Consider the following 18,689-nt stretch of genomic DNA (forward strand, 5'->3'; position numbering starts at 1 on the left):
TTGTTGAATTATTCACTATTGACATCTTAGTTGTTATCATTGACCAGAAACTGAACTGGCAGTCACACAAACATCGTGGCTACCACAGCAGGTCACAGGCTGGGAATTCTGTGGCAAGTAACTTTCCTACCGATACTTTAAAACCCATCTTCCATCCATGCAAAACATCAGAAATAGAATATTTTCTACTTGCCCAGAAGAGTGCAGAAATAACACCGAAGAACTTCAACACTAACAAGGGTTATGCAGCCCACTGGATTAGCTCCACAGTCAACCCCTTCAACATTTACCTCCTCACCACTAACACACGGTGGGAGCAGTGCATACATTCTACAAGATGTGCTGCAGAAACTCACCAAGGCTTCTCTGACAACACCTTCCAGACTTGTAATCACTACCACCAAGAACAGGGGTGTTAAACTTTTCGATGTAAGGGACAGATCTAAAATTTTTTCTCACTTCCAAGAGTCCAAAGTGCACATTTTGGTAAGATAACTTCATACTTTCAACCAAATGTTAAGAAAAAAAAAAATCAATGTCAAAAGCAATAAATATGACCATTAAACACTGCCAAGCAGCAAAGCTAACCAATAAAAAATATTTTGCTTAAGCAGAAATGGAAGCAGGCAGACTAACAACCCAAGCATAACCAGGCAAGGGAAAAAGGACTGTTTACTATCTTATGCAGTTAGGTTTAACTAACCTTCATCTTGCACGTACCTCTGGAAGCACACATTATCAACTGGATTTTGTGGAATATATAATGAAAATGAGGGTCAGAAATGGGTTGCCTTTTAACCTGACTCCTTTCCTGTCTGGGCCCTGCATGCAGAGCGGATCTTCCAGGAAGTGAAGTGGTAAGGGTGTGTGTACACACACGCACGCATGATTCACCCCTCGTCTCAGGGTATACACAAACACAGACATTCTATCTCATGAGGTTTGGACATGTTATTGAGAAGGAAGAACTCCTTGCAGATATGTCACTTTCACTAACCAATATTTTCAAAATAAATGTGCAAGCTGGATTATCATGTACGACCAGCTGGATCCTGCCCCAAGGGCCATTTAGAGTCAGAGTCATCGAGATGTACATCACAGAAACGGACCCTTTGGTCCAACTCATTTATGCTGACCAGATATCCTAATTGTTGGCTAAATTTGACTAGAAGAACAAGAGAAGCAGATGCAGGGAAACACAACCATCTGCAAGAACCCTTTCATTCCACCCACCTTCCAGACTGTAGCTATATCAGCATTCTTTCACTGTTGCTCGGTCAAAATTTTGTAACTTTTTTCCTAACAGCACTGTGGTTGTACTGGTTCAAGAACATGGCTCATTGTCACCTCGTCAATGACAAGCAGGGGACAATAAACACCAAGGTAGCCAGTGACATCCACATCCCCTGAGTGAGATAAAAATATCGCAGGACATCTCAAACCACTTTCAAATTATATAAATATTTTTGAAATGTAGATGCAGTTGGAATGCAGAAAATACTACAGTTAATTTGCATACAGCAAGCTCCTGCAAATAGTAATGTGATGATGACTTGATTGGTCTTTTTTGATGTTCATTGAGGAAACATGTTGGTCAAGGCACTAGGGATAACTCTCCTTTAATTTTTCAAAATAATGCACAGAATGTTTAATATTCACCTTGGAGTACAGACAGGGCTTTGGTTAATATCCTCACAATATTGCATCTCCAACAGTGCAGCATTCCCTCAATAATTCACTGGAGCATCAGCCCAAATACTTCTACTTCAGTCACTGAATTGAAACGTGAACACATTATTTTCTGACTCTGTGCTCAAACTATGTCATAATTTACAAACAAGCCAAGCTTGTTTTCATTTGTATCATAATTATGCACAAGGGACAGCGTTTGAAACATTGTTTCCCTTTATTAGTCTGGTGAGGTTGATGAGAACTGCACATTTAGAAAAGAAATTACAGTAATTCTGTACAATGGTTCAACCACACTTTATAGGTAGAAGTATCAAACAAAGGAAGCTCACATGGATGTTCCTCCTCACATGTCCTGGTCAGTACAGTTCCATCAACTAATAAATCATCACCCACAAACCTAAAAGCACAGTGTCCTCAGATTTTACTTAAATTAAAATTAAGAATAGTTAACTGATATAATACATTACTATTCTAGTTATTGTACAGAGCAAATTTTATATTACAATCATTAAAATTCTCATCACGTTTGCCAGACAGGACAAAACATCATTACCCAAGTTGTAAAGGATAGCCAAGAACTAACATTAGCTACAAATGCACAGTTTCACTTATTTTGTTTGGGCTAGCCACTGCTAAGCACAAAACTATGAAATACTGTAGTAGCAAAAGGTCAGAAATTTAACGCACAGTAAGCACCTAAAGAAGCTGGGTAATGTGCCTGCCCTCTACTTCAAACATGATATGCTAGAATTAGATTTTTAAAAAATAAACATTTATTGCTTTTTTTTGTATTTGTTTTTACAACCTTGCTATTACAATTGAGGAGAATATTCAAAATCCAGGGAAGAAAATGTAAACCTCAGTTTGGCATCATGTGATAAAATGAGTTAAAAAACCTGAAATGTGATCAAATAGTAGTCTGAACAGAGATTAAAAAAAACTAGAGGTACCATAGGTAATGAATGACTAAGTCAAAAATTTTTATATTGCTATTAGTATATAGTTACAAAGTTGAGAACTCAGTTTAGCAAATATATGAAGTTAATTTCCAATGACAGACATTAGGTTCTCTCAATATAAATTAGTAATGGTCAAATAAACAAAATGCCACCTGCTAGAGCCTGAAGCTAAATTAGTTTAAAAGAAAAGTGTAACTGGGATATGTTGGTGTTGAGCAAGATGGTGTTAACACTATTCACAGGAATCTTGTCACGTCTTTTTTCAACAAATTTATTTACCAAGGCTTCAGTGTTTTTAATTTTCCTTTAAAATAGACGGCATTTATGGAATAATGTTATCATGTGTTAACAAATAATTTAGAACACATTTGACATTTTTACATGAATCATGAGTAAACTTTTCATATTTTTCTCCTGATTTAGTAACTCAAATTTAATTCAATGTAAAGGACAAAAATGAAAGCATTTTTAATGATTAAACATTGTCATGGGAGTGGTGATATGATTCATTTTCTAAGTTGTTCAGTTGCAAGTTTATTGTAAAGCTACCTACTGGGAAATAAGCATTGGTCCATGTGTTCAGCAGACACACAGACAACTTTTACCCATTTCAGCTTTGCACCTCTCCAAAATTTTAAATATAACAGTGTACACTAGTGTCTATCTTGTGGTTACATTCTTGGTTTAATTATTCAGAGAAAGGCTGCATTTACAGTGCATAGCTGTAACAAACAAAACATTATCATATTTACACAAAATAAAAATAATTCAATTTTAACATTAGTAAATTCGAAACTACATTTCAGCATTAAAGTAACTAAAATATTTGAAACACCCCAGGGTATTTAATCCCAACTCTTGTCAGTAATGTAACACCACATCCAAATGTCAGATAAAATGCTGAACAAGCTGCATATTCCACCAGTTAAATTATTGTTTATATATGTGTAGAACAGTGTTAACTTATCAGAACATTTCAATTTTCTTTTTGTTGAATATCCATCAACTTTCCTCATATACTGCAGCAACTGGGTTCATGTAAACTTCATTTATACAGAGTGTAAAGAGGGATAAGATCCCAAGATGATTAATGCAAGTTCTTTGATGTCAAATGGAAGGCTGCCTGCAAGGTTCTGGACCTTCTTTCACGAGTAGCACATTTGGCATTTGTTACCTACGCAGGCTTCGCTGGGCTTCTTTCAGCAAGGTGTCAAAATCCATTGAATCATACTTGCTTTTAGTTGAAGCAGGGTCAAAGTCATCTGAATTGGGGTCTGTAACAAAACATTGTTTCATTAATCCTATTTTTCAAAAAAAGCTTTATAAAATCAATTTGTTTTAATACACATGGGTGATGAAAAGTGAAAACAAACATCAAAGTAATTTAGGTATTTTGGACTTAAAAGACTCACGATTCTTGGTAAATAAAAACTGACCTTGTGCATTCAAAGGAAATGCAAGTTTTTAAAAAATCACAAAGAACTGGGTTAAATCACCCAAAAAAGGTTAATCCAAGTAAAAAAAAAGTATTCTGATTTTCATAAACTTAGGTAATTTGCATTATTGTCTCAAATTTATTTATTTTTCAATAGTACACAATTAATTGTGGCTCAGATCTTTTGAATATTGTAATCACAAGATTTTGTTCCTAGTATACAGAATGTTTGCAGTTTTCCACTGAGCTTCACATTAAGTTTGTGTGAACAAGACACTGGCAGTGAAGTTAGCCAATAGTAATAGCACAAAATGGCTGGTAGTGAACTGACAGCTTGCCCTTCACCAGAAAAAAAACAAATGAAGCATAAAATAAGTTACCAATTTGCAATCAGACTGTTTGTACTAATATTGTTAACTGATTGCATTTGATCCATCTCTAAAGGAGAAAAACTGAAATAGGTCAGTTTACTCTATTTGTAATGGCGAGTCCATCAGTCTAGCATAGGATAGAACTTCTTGCTCCCTTGAGCACTGTGGAAAATGGGAAGAAATGTATGAAAACATGGTGAATTTTTTAAAAATCTTAAATGGTAAGAAACAGAATTCTGATTTCCCCTTTAAGGTTTAAATAGTAATTTCAGAACCTCGCCAATGAGTGATGACTAACTTAGTTCCATGCATTTGCATCTCATTGTGAATTCAACTCATCTCATTTCCATGCAGTTCTCAATTCTCTAGTCCTTTGCCAAGAAAACAGAAAAGGCTGATTAAAAACATACAAGTAAGGGCAGTTACCTAGTGATAGTAGATCATTGCTTACTTTCACCAGTCCTTAATCTAACTTTGTCTTCACTGAAACATCCCTGCATTCTGAAGCATCATCTCTCGGGACCTGAAATGTTAACTATTTTCTTTTCACTGATACGACTAGATCTGCTGAGCTTCTCCAGGAATATATGTTTTTGGTTTAGGTCTTCAGCAACTACTCTCCTTTGTTTCATTATCCCTGTATTCTCCAAGGACACCATTCCCTTCCACTCCTTGTGCATGCAAGTTAGCATTGGCTAATCTTTGGCTTCATCACATCATCATAGCTAATTTTAGACCAACTCAAACACTAGTGCAACCCTTCGTGAGTTCAATTCGAACTCAGGGACACTCACAACCTGCATGCTTCTGCTCGGTCACTTTGCACACAGATATATAATTCACAGGATGTAATTTTGGCTCTTAGTTTCACCTTTGTGCTCACTCGCTCGTGCTTACTTTGAGGATCCTGACCTCCATCTAATTCACATTGACTGTGCACTAAGAAAGTACTGACTTCAGCACTCACGTAAGCACTGCTGCTTCATTGTAGAATTCTCTGTTCTTCACAACTGGAGCCGACAAGGGATAGATGTCTGGATGCAGAGGAAATGGGGGATTGACACCAATGTTGTAAGGATGAAGAACATGGGAGGGACCTGGGAGGGACATCCAAGAGAGTAATAATAGACCAATTCATTGTTGAGTGCGAGAACCTCGTGGAAACCTATTTAATACCCATATCCAGGATGAAATAACTGAGATTGGACTTTACTTGTGTAACTTGATACTGATTATACAACAAGCAACCCATGCTGTATGAAATTACAAGTGCACCTGGTTATTTTTGTATTCCTTAAATTTTTCGGCTGCTGAATAAAGGTTTCATTGTATGTTTGGCAACTTTTGAATATCTACACTTTACAGGTCCTATTCACTGTTAGGGAGGAAGTAGCATCAGTGAGACAGGACACTAACATTGTATGGTGTTTAGGTTAGATTTTTTTTTATGCTTCAGTCGGCTATATGATATTTGAGTATTGCACAGTGAACCTTATCATCATAAACAGCAAACTGCGAGGAATTCTGAGGCTAATCTTTTGATCCTTCCCTCAATAGTTAGCCTTCAAAGTTTCAGAGTTTGCACAGACTGCTAAGCAGTCCTGAAATGCTTGAGCATCCTGGAGGACAATATTTAATATGAGAGAAACACTTTGTGCAGCTTCTCTCTGCAGACCTACATGCTATGAGGGAGAGTAAACATCTGAATTTGCCTTGTACACCTCAGTCATGAATGCCAGTCCACTTCCTTGAAAAGATGATAGATAGAACGAATCATTGCTATCAGATTGTGGCAAATCACCACTAATTTGTGTGGAAGAAAAGTATAGGGCAGGCTTTAGCTCTATCCCTGTACAATATAATTCACCTCAGTGTTGCGTACATTAAAGTAAAATACCTTGTCTGCAGTCATCAATGTCGCAGTTAAAAGATCCCTGATATTGTTGACAATTGATTGCTTGTGAGAAATGAACAATGACCATAAGACCATAAAACAAAACATTAGAAATTAGGCCATTGAGACCATCAAGTCTGCTTTGCCATTCAATCATGGCTGATAGGTTTTTCATCCCCATTTTCCTGTTTTCTCCATGTTACCTTTGATCCCCTTAACAAGCAAGAACAAAAAAATCTGTTTTAAATATACTCAATGACCTTCTGTGGCAATAAATTCCACAGATCCTCTGGCTAATGACAGTTCTCCTTATATTCGTTCTAAAGGGTCTTCCCATTATTCTAAGGTTGTGCCCTTGGGTCTTCATCTCTCCTGCCAATGGAAACATCTTCCCAATGTCCACTCTGACCATGCCGTACAGTAAGTTTTAATCAAATCCTTTCTCATCCTTCTAAACTCCATCAAGTATAGTTTTAGAGTCCTCAAACGTTCCTCATATGTTAAGACTTTCATTCCTGGAATCATTCTCATGAACCTCCTCTGGACCCGCTCCAGGGCCAACACATCTTTTCTGAGGTCTGGGGCACAAAATTGCTCACAATACTCACAAAAGAATAAATGTGGTCTGACCAGAGCCCTATAAAGCCTGAGAAGTACATTCCTGTTTTTATATTCTAGTTCTCTCGAGATGAATGACAACATTGTATTTGCCTTCCTAACTACTGACAACCTTCAAGTTTACCTTAAGATAATCCTGGACTAGGACTCTCAAGTCCCTTTACACTTCAGATTTCTGAATTTTCTCCCCATTTAGAAAATAGTCCATGCTTCTATTCTTCTTAGTCTATTCTGCTAAAGTGCATGCTCTCTCACTTTCCCATGTTGTATTTCATCTGCCTCTTTGTTGCCCACTCTCCTAACCTGTCAAAATCTTTCTGCAGCCTGCCTCCTCACTACAAATTGCCCCTCCACCATCTGGCATTACAACTTCTTTCACCCTTTGGATGTCTGAAGAGGCTGCTATTCTCCTAAATAAGAACTGGAAGAACTGCAGATGCTGTAAATCAGACACAAAAACAGAAGTTGCTAGAAAAGCTCAGCAAGTCTGGCAGCATCTGTGGAGAAACATCAGAGTCAATATTTCCGGGTTGAGTGACCCTTCCTCAGTTCTAACTTTTAACTCCGTGTCAGTGAATTGGTTTTGAGTGGGTTAAAATTAAGCCCTTGAACTGTATATATGTAGGAATTAATTAAGTTAAAAGGAAATGAATTCCAGCCAGGAAGTAGACATTATGGTATTACACTGGTTTCTGAGATAATGTACTGACTTTATATGTTATATTGGGAAGCCAGGGAGGAGATTGCCGAGCCTTTGGCATTGATCTTTAAATCGTCATTGTCTACAAGAATAGTGCCAGAAGACTGGAGGATAGCAAATGTGGTTCCCCTGTTCAAGAAGGGGAGTAGAGACAACCCAGGTAATTATAGACCAGTAAGCCTTACTTCAGTTGTTGGTAAAGTGTTGGAAAAGGTTATAAGAGATAGGATTTATAATCATCTAGACAAGAATAATTTGATTAGGGATAGTCAGCACGGTTTTGTGAAGGGTAAGTCATGCTTCACAAACCTTACTGAGTTCCTTGAGAAGGTGACTAAACAGGTAGATCAGAGTAAACTGGTTGATGTGGTGTATATGGATTTCAGCAAGGCGTTCGATAAGGTTCCCCATAGTAAGCTATTGTACATAATGCGGAAGAATGAGATTGTGGGAGATATAGCAGTTTGGATCAGTAATTGGCTTGCTGAAAGAAGACAGAGGGTGGTGGTTGATGGGAAATGTTCATCCTGGAGTCCAGTTGCCAGTGGTGTACCGCAAGGGTCAGTGTTGGGTCCACTGCTGTTCATCATTTTTATAAACGGCCTGGATGAGGGCGTAGAAGGGTGGGTTAGTAAATTTGCAGACGACACGAAGGTCAGTGCAGTTGTGGATAGTGACAAAGGATGTTGTAGGTTACAGAGAGACATAGATAAGCTGCAGAGCTGGGCTGAAAGGTGGCAAATGCAGTTTAATGAGGACAAGTGTGAGATGATTCACTTTGGTCGGAGTAACCGGAATGCAAAGTACTGGGTAATGGTAAGATTCTTGGTAGTGCAGATGAGCAGAGAGATCTCGGTGTCCAGGTACACAGATCCTTGAAAGTTGCCACCCAGGTTGACAGGGTTGTTAAGAAGGCATACAGTATTTTAGCTTTTATTAATAGAGGGATTGAGTTCCAGAACCATGAGGTTATGCTACAACTGTACAAAACTCTGGTGCGGCCGCACTTGAAGTATTGTGCACAGTTCTGGTCACCGCATTATAAGAAGGATGTGGAAGCTTTGGAAAGGATGCAGAGGAGATTTACTAGGATGTTCCTGGTATGGAGGGAAGGTCTTACGAGGACAGGCTGAGGGACTTGAGGCTGTTTTCGTTAGAGAGAAGAAGGTTGAGAGATGACTTAATAGAGACATATAAGATAATCAGAGAGTTAAATAGGGTGGACAGGGAGAGCCTTTATCCAAGTATGGTGATGGCGAGCACGAGGGGGCATAGCTTTAAATTGAGGGGTGATAGATATAGGACAGATGTCAGAGGTAGTTTCTTTACTCAGAGAGTAGTAAGGGTATGGAATACTTTGCCTGCAACGGTAGTATATTCGACAACTTTAAGTACATTTAAGTTGTCATTGGACAAGCATATGGACGTACATGAAATAGTGTAGGTTAGATGGGCTTCAGATTGGTATGACAGGTCGGTGCAACATCGAGGGCTGAACGGCCTGTACTGCGCTGTAATGTTCTATGTTTTATGGAATTAGTTTAGGATCATTCCTCTGCAGGAAACTCAATAATCCCAAATATGTGGGCATTCTCTTTGGTTAATAACAATTCTTCTATAACAACTCATCAAGCTAAATCTTAATTTCCAGAAACAGTTGATTGGAGTCATGTTGTTAAAAATGCAAAACATCTGAAACAGGAAGTGAACCCAACTTGAAGTCCAGCAAGGTACATCTCATCATTGAGAACATCTTGTCCCATCATTTACACTTTTCATCAACAGCAAGACCGATCCCTACTGGACTGCAACAAGTTACCAATTGCATAGATTAACACTTGTTAAGGTTTTCTTCTGATTCCAAACTCATCTCATTAACATTCCGATTGCGATCTTACCAACACTGCTCATCATTTTAGATTCCCTTACAATGTGGAAACAGGCCCTTCAGACCAACCAGTCCACACCGACTCTCCGAAGAGTAAACCACCTAGACCCATTTCACTCTGACGAATGCACCTAGCACCATAGGCAATTTAGTATAGCCAATTCACCTAACCTGCACATCTTTGGACTGTGGGAGGAAACCGGAGCACCCAGAGAAAACCCATGCAGACACAGGGAGAATGTGCAAACTCCACACAGACGGTCACCCAAGGCTGGAATCGAACCTGGGACCCTGGTGCTGTGAGGCAGCAGTGCTAACCACTAAGCCACCGTGCCGCCCCTAAGATATTAGGAAAACCCAACATGGAAACCAGAGTTGTGCTTTGCGAGGTGAGCATGCTGCTAACTCCAAACTGCCTCCATGTTGGACACTAGGCACCAACACTTCTGGGCAGGCACCATGCTATCCAGCCACACATTCCTTAAGTCCACGAGCATTGCATCTTTCACATGTCAGGCTTGAAGCACCTCAAAGCACATTTCCAATCCACGTTTTCATAGAATCCCTACGGTGTGGGAAACAGGCCATCCAGCGCAATAAGTCCTTACCGACTCTCTGGATGAGACATCCCACCCAGACCCACCCCACCCTATCCCTGTAACCCTGCATTTCCCATGGCTAAGCCACCCAAACCACACATCCGTGGACAGTAAGAAGCAATTTAGCATGGCCAATCCACCTAACCTGCACGTCTTTGGACTGTTGGAGGAAACTGAAATATAAAGAGGAAACCCATGCAGACGCAGGGAGAATGTGCAAAATTCACACATCCAGTCACCCAAGGTTGAAAGTGAACCCTGGCCCCATGAGGCAGCAGTACTAACCACTGAGCCACCATGCCATCTCACTTATGGGACTCTTCTGCACTTCAATGGTGTAACTTGAGCTGTACTGAAACTATAATTATAGCATTGCTGCAAGGACACTGTGTGAAAAGGAGCATGCATCAAGCTCATGGACTGGGCCAGGCTGCATTTCCGAGTTCTTAGCTCGCTGTCATAGTGCTCACTCACTGGACCTACCTGACTGCTCACAGCATTTTCTGTCTGGCATTGCCTTGCCTTTTTTTGTATTTTGTCCCCTCAGCCAGACCATGCCGTTTAATGCAAATACAAAGCCAGGCGGCTTGTAATAGTTGTCAGTCAGACTCAGTAAATTCAAGGTGAGTACTTTTTGCAGAGGAGATCCAGGCACACTAAGGCAAGGGCAGTCTCCAACAGTATCTGCTCAGGTCCAACGGTCTGGCCTCTGCTGCTGAACATGGGGAAAGTGGAAATGCTGCCTGTGCACTACCCCGTTAGCAGAAATTCTAGGATCCTGACCATAGAATAGGGTGCTGATTTCCCCACCTGCCATGTTCAAAGTAAATGTCAGGATCCGTGCATGGCAGCTTTCAACTGACAATATTTGTCTGGCTACATGGCACATTTTAAAATGGCCCCTGCCTGTCAATTCCAGGACATCAGTGAGTAAAGTATTTTTCTGGAATGGTGATTGGTAAGATAGAGCATAAATTTGGCGTGATACATGCCACAGAAATGGAACAGGCAATTAACATGGCAAGTTTCGTAAGATTCTGCAAGAAGTCTCACTCAAAATTGCAGCAGGAATCCATTCAGCAAATTTGTTCCAACTTTCATTTAGCCAAAAAATCGTAAGATTAATTTTGTCCTGCTAATGCTGAGATTCCTTTTACATTACATAACTTTATGATTTCTTTCACTTCTTGTGCTGCTGATACATAACAGTTTTTTCTAGGCAACTATAGAAAACTGCTAACAAGAGTCTGGCAATTATAGAGAAACATCACAGATGAATAATAATTTACCTGATAATTTTCAAAGAGTACTTATGCAACATTCGACTTCAATGGGATTAAATGGATAGGATTAAGCCCGTAAGGTGCAAGGTGTACAGAACTCATGTAAAAAAAAGTCAAACATTTTTGTTTTTATTTCTATGACACTCATATTGTAATATTTCACCTCAAACATGACCTTGTAAAGTGAACACATTTTTCAACATGATGACACCAGTCAGGCAGAGGACCAAAACCCACGCTCATTTCACCCTCAGCTTTGTTGGCTACCTTCTCAAAATTCAAATCATCAATTCCAGAAGGATATCAACCTCAGCTCTCTTTGTAACTAAAAAGAAATGACTCCCTTTTCCTGTTTCTAACCATTGAGTAAATTTTTAAAATTGCAGTTGCCATGAAACCCATAAAGAAAAGTAAGGTAGGGTATGAGAGTAAACTCGCTCATAATATAAAAAACAGACAGCAAATGTTTCCAAAAATGTATAAAATGAAAACGATTGGCAAAGGTAGGCACTGGTTATTTTGAGGATGAGAAGGGGGATTTTATAATGGTAAATGAGGAAAAGGCTGAGGTGTTGAACAGGTATTTTGTGTTAGTCTTCACAATAGAAGACACTGTGCCACCGTGGGCGGCACGGTGGCACAGTGGTTAGCACTGCTGCCTTACAGCGACTGAGACCCGGGTTCACTTCCCGCCTCAGGCGACTAACTGTGTGGAGTTTGCACGTTCTCCCCGTGTCTGCGTGGGTTTCCTCCGGGGTCTCCGGTTTCCTCCCACAGTCCAAAGATGTGCAGGGCCAGGTGAATTGGCCATGCTAAATTGCCCGTAGTGTTAGGTAAGGGGTAAATGTAGGGGTATGGGTGGGTTTCGCTTCGGCGGGTCGGTGTGGACTTGTTGGGCCGAAGGGCCTGTTTCCACACTGTAATGTAATCTAAATCTAAAAAAAAAATAAATAACATGCTAATAATTGATGACAAAGAGGCTATAGGGTGGGAACCCAGAAATGGTCATTATCACAAAAGAGATAATATTGGGCAAGTTAATGGGGCTAAAAGGTAGACAAGTCTCCTGGCCCTGATGGAATGCATCCCAGGGTGCTAAAAGAGATGGTGGGGGCAATATGCTTGTGGTAATTTAGTGAAATTCAGTGGACTTTGGGATAGTTCCAGCAGATTGGAAAACAGCAAATGTGGCACCACTGTTTAAAAAAGTAGACAAAATAAGGTGTTACTATTGGCTCATTAGCTTAACTTCTGTGGTAGGAAAAAAGCTTGAATCTATCATAAAGGAAGAACTAGTGAGACATCTGGATTGAAACTGTCCCATCAGGCAGATGCCTACGTTCATGAAAGGAGGTTATATTTAACTAATTCACTAGAATTCTTTGAGGACATTGTGAGCACAGAAGATAGCAGGGAACTGGTGGATGTGATATATTTGGATTTCCAGAAGGCATTCAACAAGGTGCCGTACAAAAAGGCTGCTGCATAATATAAAGATGCATGTTGTTTATGGGTAACGTATTAGCATTTATAGAGGACTGGTTAACTAACAGAAAGCAAAGAGTGGAGACAAATGGGTGTTTTTCAGCCATGAGTGACTAGTGGTGTGCCTCAGGGGTCAGCGATGGGACCATAATTGTTTACAATTTACATTGATGATTTAGAGTTGGGCACCAAGTGAAGTATGTCAAAGTTCTCAGATGATGTTAAAATGAGTGGTAGAGCAACGTGTGAAAAGGGATATAAATAGGTTAAGTGAGTGGGCAAGAGTCTGGCAGATGGAGTACAATGTTGGTCAATGTGAGGTCATCCATTTTGGTAGGAATAACAGCAAAATGGACTATTATTGAAAAGGTGCTGCTGTGCAGAAGGACCTGGGTATCCTTGTGCATGAATCACAAAAAGTTGGTTTGGAGGTGCAGTAGGTAATCAAGAAACCAATTGGAAGATTGTCTTTCTCTGCTGTGGGGATGGAGTTTAAAAATAGGGAGGTTATGCTGCAGCTGTACAGGCTGCTGGCAAGGCCACACCTAGAATATTGTGTACAGTTTTGGTCTTCTTACTTGAGAAGGGATATACTGGTACTGGAGGAGGTGCAGAGGAGGTTTACTAGGTTGATTCCGGAGTTGAGAGAATTGGCTTATAAAGAGATTGAGTAGAATGTGATAATACTCATTGGAATTTTGAAGAATGAGGAGGGATCTTATAGAAACATAAGATTAAGAAAGGAATACATAAGATAGAAGCAGGGAGATTGTTTCCATACGTGGGTGAAACTAGAACAAGGAGCATATCCTCAAAATAAGGGGGAGCAGATTTAGGGCTGAGTTGAGGAAGAACCTTTTCACAAAGATTGTAAATCTGTGGAATTCCCTGTCTGGTGAAGCAGTTGAGGTTACCAGAGTGAATGTTTTCATGTTGTTAGTTATTATAGTTCAATATTTGCCATTTTACCACTTCCTTTTGTTAAAATTGTTTATTGTAGCCTTTAAATTCTATGATTTGGAGATGCCGGTGTTGGACTGGGGTGTACAAAGTTAAAAATCACACAACACCAGGTTATAGTCCAATAGGTTTAATTGGAAGCACACTAGCTTTCGGAGCGACGCTCCTTCATCAGGGGATAGTGCAGGGCTTGATCGAGCCCTCCACTATCACCTGAAGGAGTGTCGCTCCGAAAGCTAGTGTGCTTTCAATTAAACCTGTTGGACTATAACCTGGTGTTGTGTGATTTTTAACTTTAAATTCTATAGTTTGGTATTGCATATTCTGATAGCTGTACATAGAAGCTCTTTTCATACTCCAATACGAATCCCAATTTTTTCTTCAATATCATTTACAGAAACTTAAAGTTATGATTTAACTTTTGTCTGTAATATGCTTTAATACATTGTGAAACCAGAAAAGCATAGTGCCTATCAGTAAGTAACAAGATCATGCGATGTTTGAAACAAGAGGAAAGAAATATGGCTTGTGCCTAAAATGAATGCAAAGTCAACAAAGTAGCTATTACAACATTGGTCTGTCCCTGGCATGGGCCAAAGCTGAATTCAACTTTACCCTTACTTAAGTGCCACTAGCGAGTTGCAAATGCCAAATGGAGAATGTCTGGTCGAGGCGAAGAAGAATATCATAGGACTTGGGAGTCAAGTGGAGTAGTGATGGGTGCAATAGGGCTGGTAGTGGATTTATAAGCAAGATGCTGCATCTCGGAATGTCCTTGGCCACAGAAACTGAAAACAAATTCTGACATTGTCTGCAAACTTTTGCCTGGTCTGATTCTGCACCCATCTCTGCTAGCCTCTCCCCAGAGTTTTTTCACAATGTTCTATTCTCTGGTGAGTGGATTGTTCTTCCACCCGATGGAAAAAGGTAACTTTCCCACCTTGCACAGGCACTCAAATCAATGAAGTTGTTACAAGCTTTCTCTCAGCCCCTGCCCCACTGACACAGCCGTAACTGCATGAGCAACATATCTTGTGCTTTATGGTGCCGTTTGCTAATCTACTTGGAAATTATAGGAAGCCAGTAGATGCTGTATGTGCTATCATGATGGGTGTATAAATCAAATCACACATATTATCTTTCAAAAAAGACTGACCACTAGTACACCACTGCATTGGTGCCTATCCAGACAGGTCCCTCAGTTTTCATTCAGTAACAATGCCAAACATGAGGAAGAACAGTGCAACTTGTCCTCCAAATGCACATAATGCAATCACTACAGTCAACTGAAAAAAATGTATTAAAATATCAATACATTATCAGTGCACACCGTAACAGTATCTCAATACGTGCGCCATCCTTGAGCTCACAATAATTTTAAAATTTTTCTCTAACAACAACTATGCATCATTGCAACTCTGACATGATCAGCTGATGAGGCAGCCTGCTGAGATTGAATCCCATTGCGTGATTACAGGTTGGTCAAGTTTCCAATGCATGCATTTAAAATTTTCATTGGTGTATGAGGGTACATTGCAACTCCTGACACAAAAACAGAAATTTCACCCACTTCCTGGGCTTCTATCAGGAGCCATGCTCTTCTTATTAAGTCCCACTCATTTTGCCCCTTCTATGTGTGGGCTAATTTCCGCACAATGCCACCATTTATTTAGTAGCTATAGACCAGGCCACAGGGCTGTCTGGCATCTGATTGATTTTGAAGTGGAAGGTAAAGTCGCCATAGTCCTATCAGACCATACGATTGCTCTCTCATTACAGAGAGGTGGTAGCTTAACCAAAAGGTCACAGAACTCAGGCGAGGAGAGAAATTGAGAAGGAGAATCTTTCATGGTAACCTCAAATGATGCAGGAATTGAACCCACACCATTAGCACCACTCTGCACCACAAAATGGCAGCACACACTGTTTAATTTGATCCAGGTCAAGCAAAGAAACTCCTGTAAATGCACTACCTCTAACATCAGGAGCAATGTTTGGGATTAACTATGGACTATGATTCTGTGTCAACAGATCATCCCAGAAATTTCAATTTGTGATTAGGGGTTCTAGATTGAAAATCCTGGCAGAGGACATGACTCTGCTTTTTCAGGTCCTGGGACAATATCTTGTCCAACTGCTGTACTCCTGTGTAGGAATTGCACTGCTTGAAACACAATATTTCGATCCTAAAATTAATTTACCCTAACGATCTCTCAAAGAACCAATGTATTTATTGGTTGTTTTGTCTGATTCCTAATAAAAGCCTCACTTAAATATGATTAGCCAAATACTTAATACAGGCTCAGTTGTTTGGATGGCTGGTTTCAAGGCAGACTGACATCAATAGCACAAAATCAATTTCTCGACCTAGCCCCTTGCTTGAGTGGGAGAATTTAATCTGAGGCTCACCACCAGTTCTCTGTCCAATGAGAAAGCAGATGACAAAAACTCCCAATGACCAGGGAGTCTAGAAACATGGTCACAGTCTAAAGATATAGGGTAGGACTGAGATGAAGAGAAATTTCTTCATTCAGAGAGTGGTCAACCTGTGGGATTCTTTGCCACAGAAGGCAGTTGAGGCCAAAACATTGAATGGTTTCAAGAAAGAGTTAGATATTGTTCTTTGTGCAAAATGGATTAAAGGTATGGGGAGAAAGTGGGGGATACTGGGACAAATGATCGTACTGAATGACAGAACAGGCTCGAAGGGCTGCATGGCCGACTTGTATTTATGTTTTAGACTACGCTGGCTTTAACTTTAGTTATTGCCAGCTAATGTTTATACTTGCCTATAAATCCCTGACAAACTAATCTTGTAGATGTAATGAAATACTTTTAATGGATTCAATTTTCTAAGAATATCCTTAATTAGTCATTAAGTTTCACTTTACCATGCCACATATGAAATAAAAATAATTCAGTTTCCTACTGTTATCACAGTTATTCCTTCCTTAAACATATTATAATGTGCCTTTCCCAAATCCTGCCTGTAAGTAAAAGTTAGTCCAATTGCAATGAGTCAGTAACATTAAATTAAATTATTGTTAGATTGTGTGGTATTCTAAGGTTCTTTCACATGGAGACATGTGAAAATATACTAACCATATAACTCAATTTTTGACATCTCCAAGACAATAAATGTGAGATAATATTTTGCCCAGGATACATTATGGACATTTCTAATGACACATTATGATTTTCTATTACTGAACACACATTTATGCATAATTAAATCAGAAGCATAAACCAGAGCAAACCCCTCAAAATATATTAAGATGATAATATAATAGACTGCAACCTTTTCCTATTTTAAAGACAAGTGTAAGGTCTTGTGTTTTGGATGCAATTCGATTGGTCAAACTCCCAGGCTTGAAGCAAAACACACTTTAAACTGAAACTTTAGATAAAATGTTAAAAAAAATTGGAACAACTCCATTGAAAAACTTAACAGAATAATGGATGAGTGAACTACTAAACAGGCAACTGCTCCAATATAGTAACATCCCATAAACATATCTTTGGCAAAGACAAATTCAGTAAAATAGGTCGTCTCACATGTAATTCTCCAGTCCAGGAGGAAAGAACATTCAGAGAAAAATGAGAGAGTGAGGGAGCAAAAGCAAGAGAGAGAGAGAGCGAGAGAGAGAGCGAGAGAGAGCGGGGTGGTGAGAGATGCTTCTATTCTTCCAATTTTTTAAAAAACCCCAAGACCTCACAATATGTTTACTTTATTGGCTTGAAATAGACTGCTCGAGACCTGTCTCAACCTCTCTTCATTTAAAAAAAAAACCCAGGTCAAAATATGCCTCTTAAAACCATAGTATCATCACAGCATGAAACTAATAATAATTCAAAGCCACATTTAGCTCAAATATCCATAGAGACTTTGAAAACATTAGAAACATTGTTTTGTACAGTAATCTCACCTAGGTCTGCATAGTTAGACTTGTAGAATTGTCTACGGCCACCGAAGCATAATTCAAAAGGGGGCTCATTTGATCTTTGCAAAGTGTTTCCATTCTCAAGGGCAGCAAATGCATCACAGGTGTAACGATATGTGATGAAAGCATAGTTGTCACTGAAAAGAATTAGAGCAAATGTAATTCATTTCACTTACTATGGAAAACTACAAATTATGTCAGACAAAACACAATCCAGTGAGTTTTCATTTGTTAGGCAGTAAAGGAAGTTTTGTTTCTGTTATAGAGAGATTGTGAAATACTTCACATATGCTGAATCATCCTTACCTGGCCCTGCATACATGTAACTCCAGACCCACAGCACTTGGATGACTCTTAGCTCTTCTCTGGGTTACTAGAGATGGGTAATAAATGCTGACCTAGCCAGAGGCATCCACATTCCATGAATGAATAAAAAAAAATGTTAAAGTGCTATGCCAAGGCAAACATAGCAGAATTTTACAGTCCTCTGTGGTCAGGTTGGAAAGCCTATCCTTCCACCAACCCATTCATCATAATCTGGCCTTGACTTAAAAGCTGGTTGTTAAGCCCTCAAACAGCTTGTGCATTTTCACACCAATTGTGGCTCTTAAGCGGTTCCACCTGGCCGCATTTTATCAGCCAGATAATCCTATGGGGGCTTTGAGTGGGAGATGCAGATTGTGCCTCCTTCATAGTCTCCCTTTTCTAATCAAAGCCCTCACCTTAAGATCTGACCCTTACACCACACAAACATGTGCATCCCAGGTCCCACTCCCTTCACCTTGACCCACCAGGTCAGGTACTCCAGCCTGTAGATAACCCACTCTCAAAAAATGTAGCTATCCTTCAGCTTCTGGTTCTTTG

The 18,689-nt window shown here is 39.6% G+C and overlaps 1 protein-coding gene across 7 annotated transcripts in view; it reads right to left on the bottom strand.

Moving 5' to 3' along the window:
- Positions 1-1,882: 1,882 nt before the first annotated feature.
- The window catches only part of ppargc1a (peroxisome proliferator-activated receptor gamma, coactivator 1 alpha), a 701,995-nt gene continuing 685,188 nt past the window's right edge, over positions 1,883-18,689 (bottom strand). For all 7 annotated transcript variants that reach the window (XM_087986816.1, XM_087986810.1, XM_087986811.1 and 4 more), the window contains 2 exons: positions 17,811-17,962; positions 1,883-3,925 (listed from right to left, as the gene is read on the bottom strand). In XM_087986816.1, the coding sequence (XP_087842942.1) occupies positions 3,822-3,925; positions 17,811-17,962 (256 nt within the window). In that variant the 3' untranslated portion in view covers positions 1,883-3,821. The remainder of the gene's footprint in view (positions 3,926-17,810; positions 17,963-18,689) is intronic.

Source organism: Chiloscyllium plagiosum, unplaced genomic scaffold (assembly GCF_037043375.1).
Source record: "Chiloscyllium plagiosum isolate Xiang-an unplaced genomic scaffold, Cpla_swu_hap1 HiC_scaffold_1, whole genome shotgun sequence".
Lineage (NCBI taxonomy): Eukaryota > Metazoa > Chordata > Chondrichthyes > Orectolobiformes > Hemiscylliidae > Chiloscyllium > Chiloscyllium plagiosum.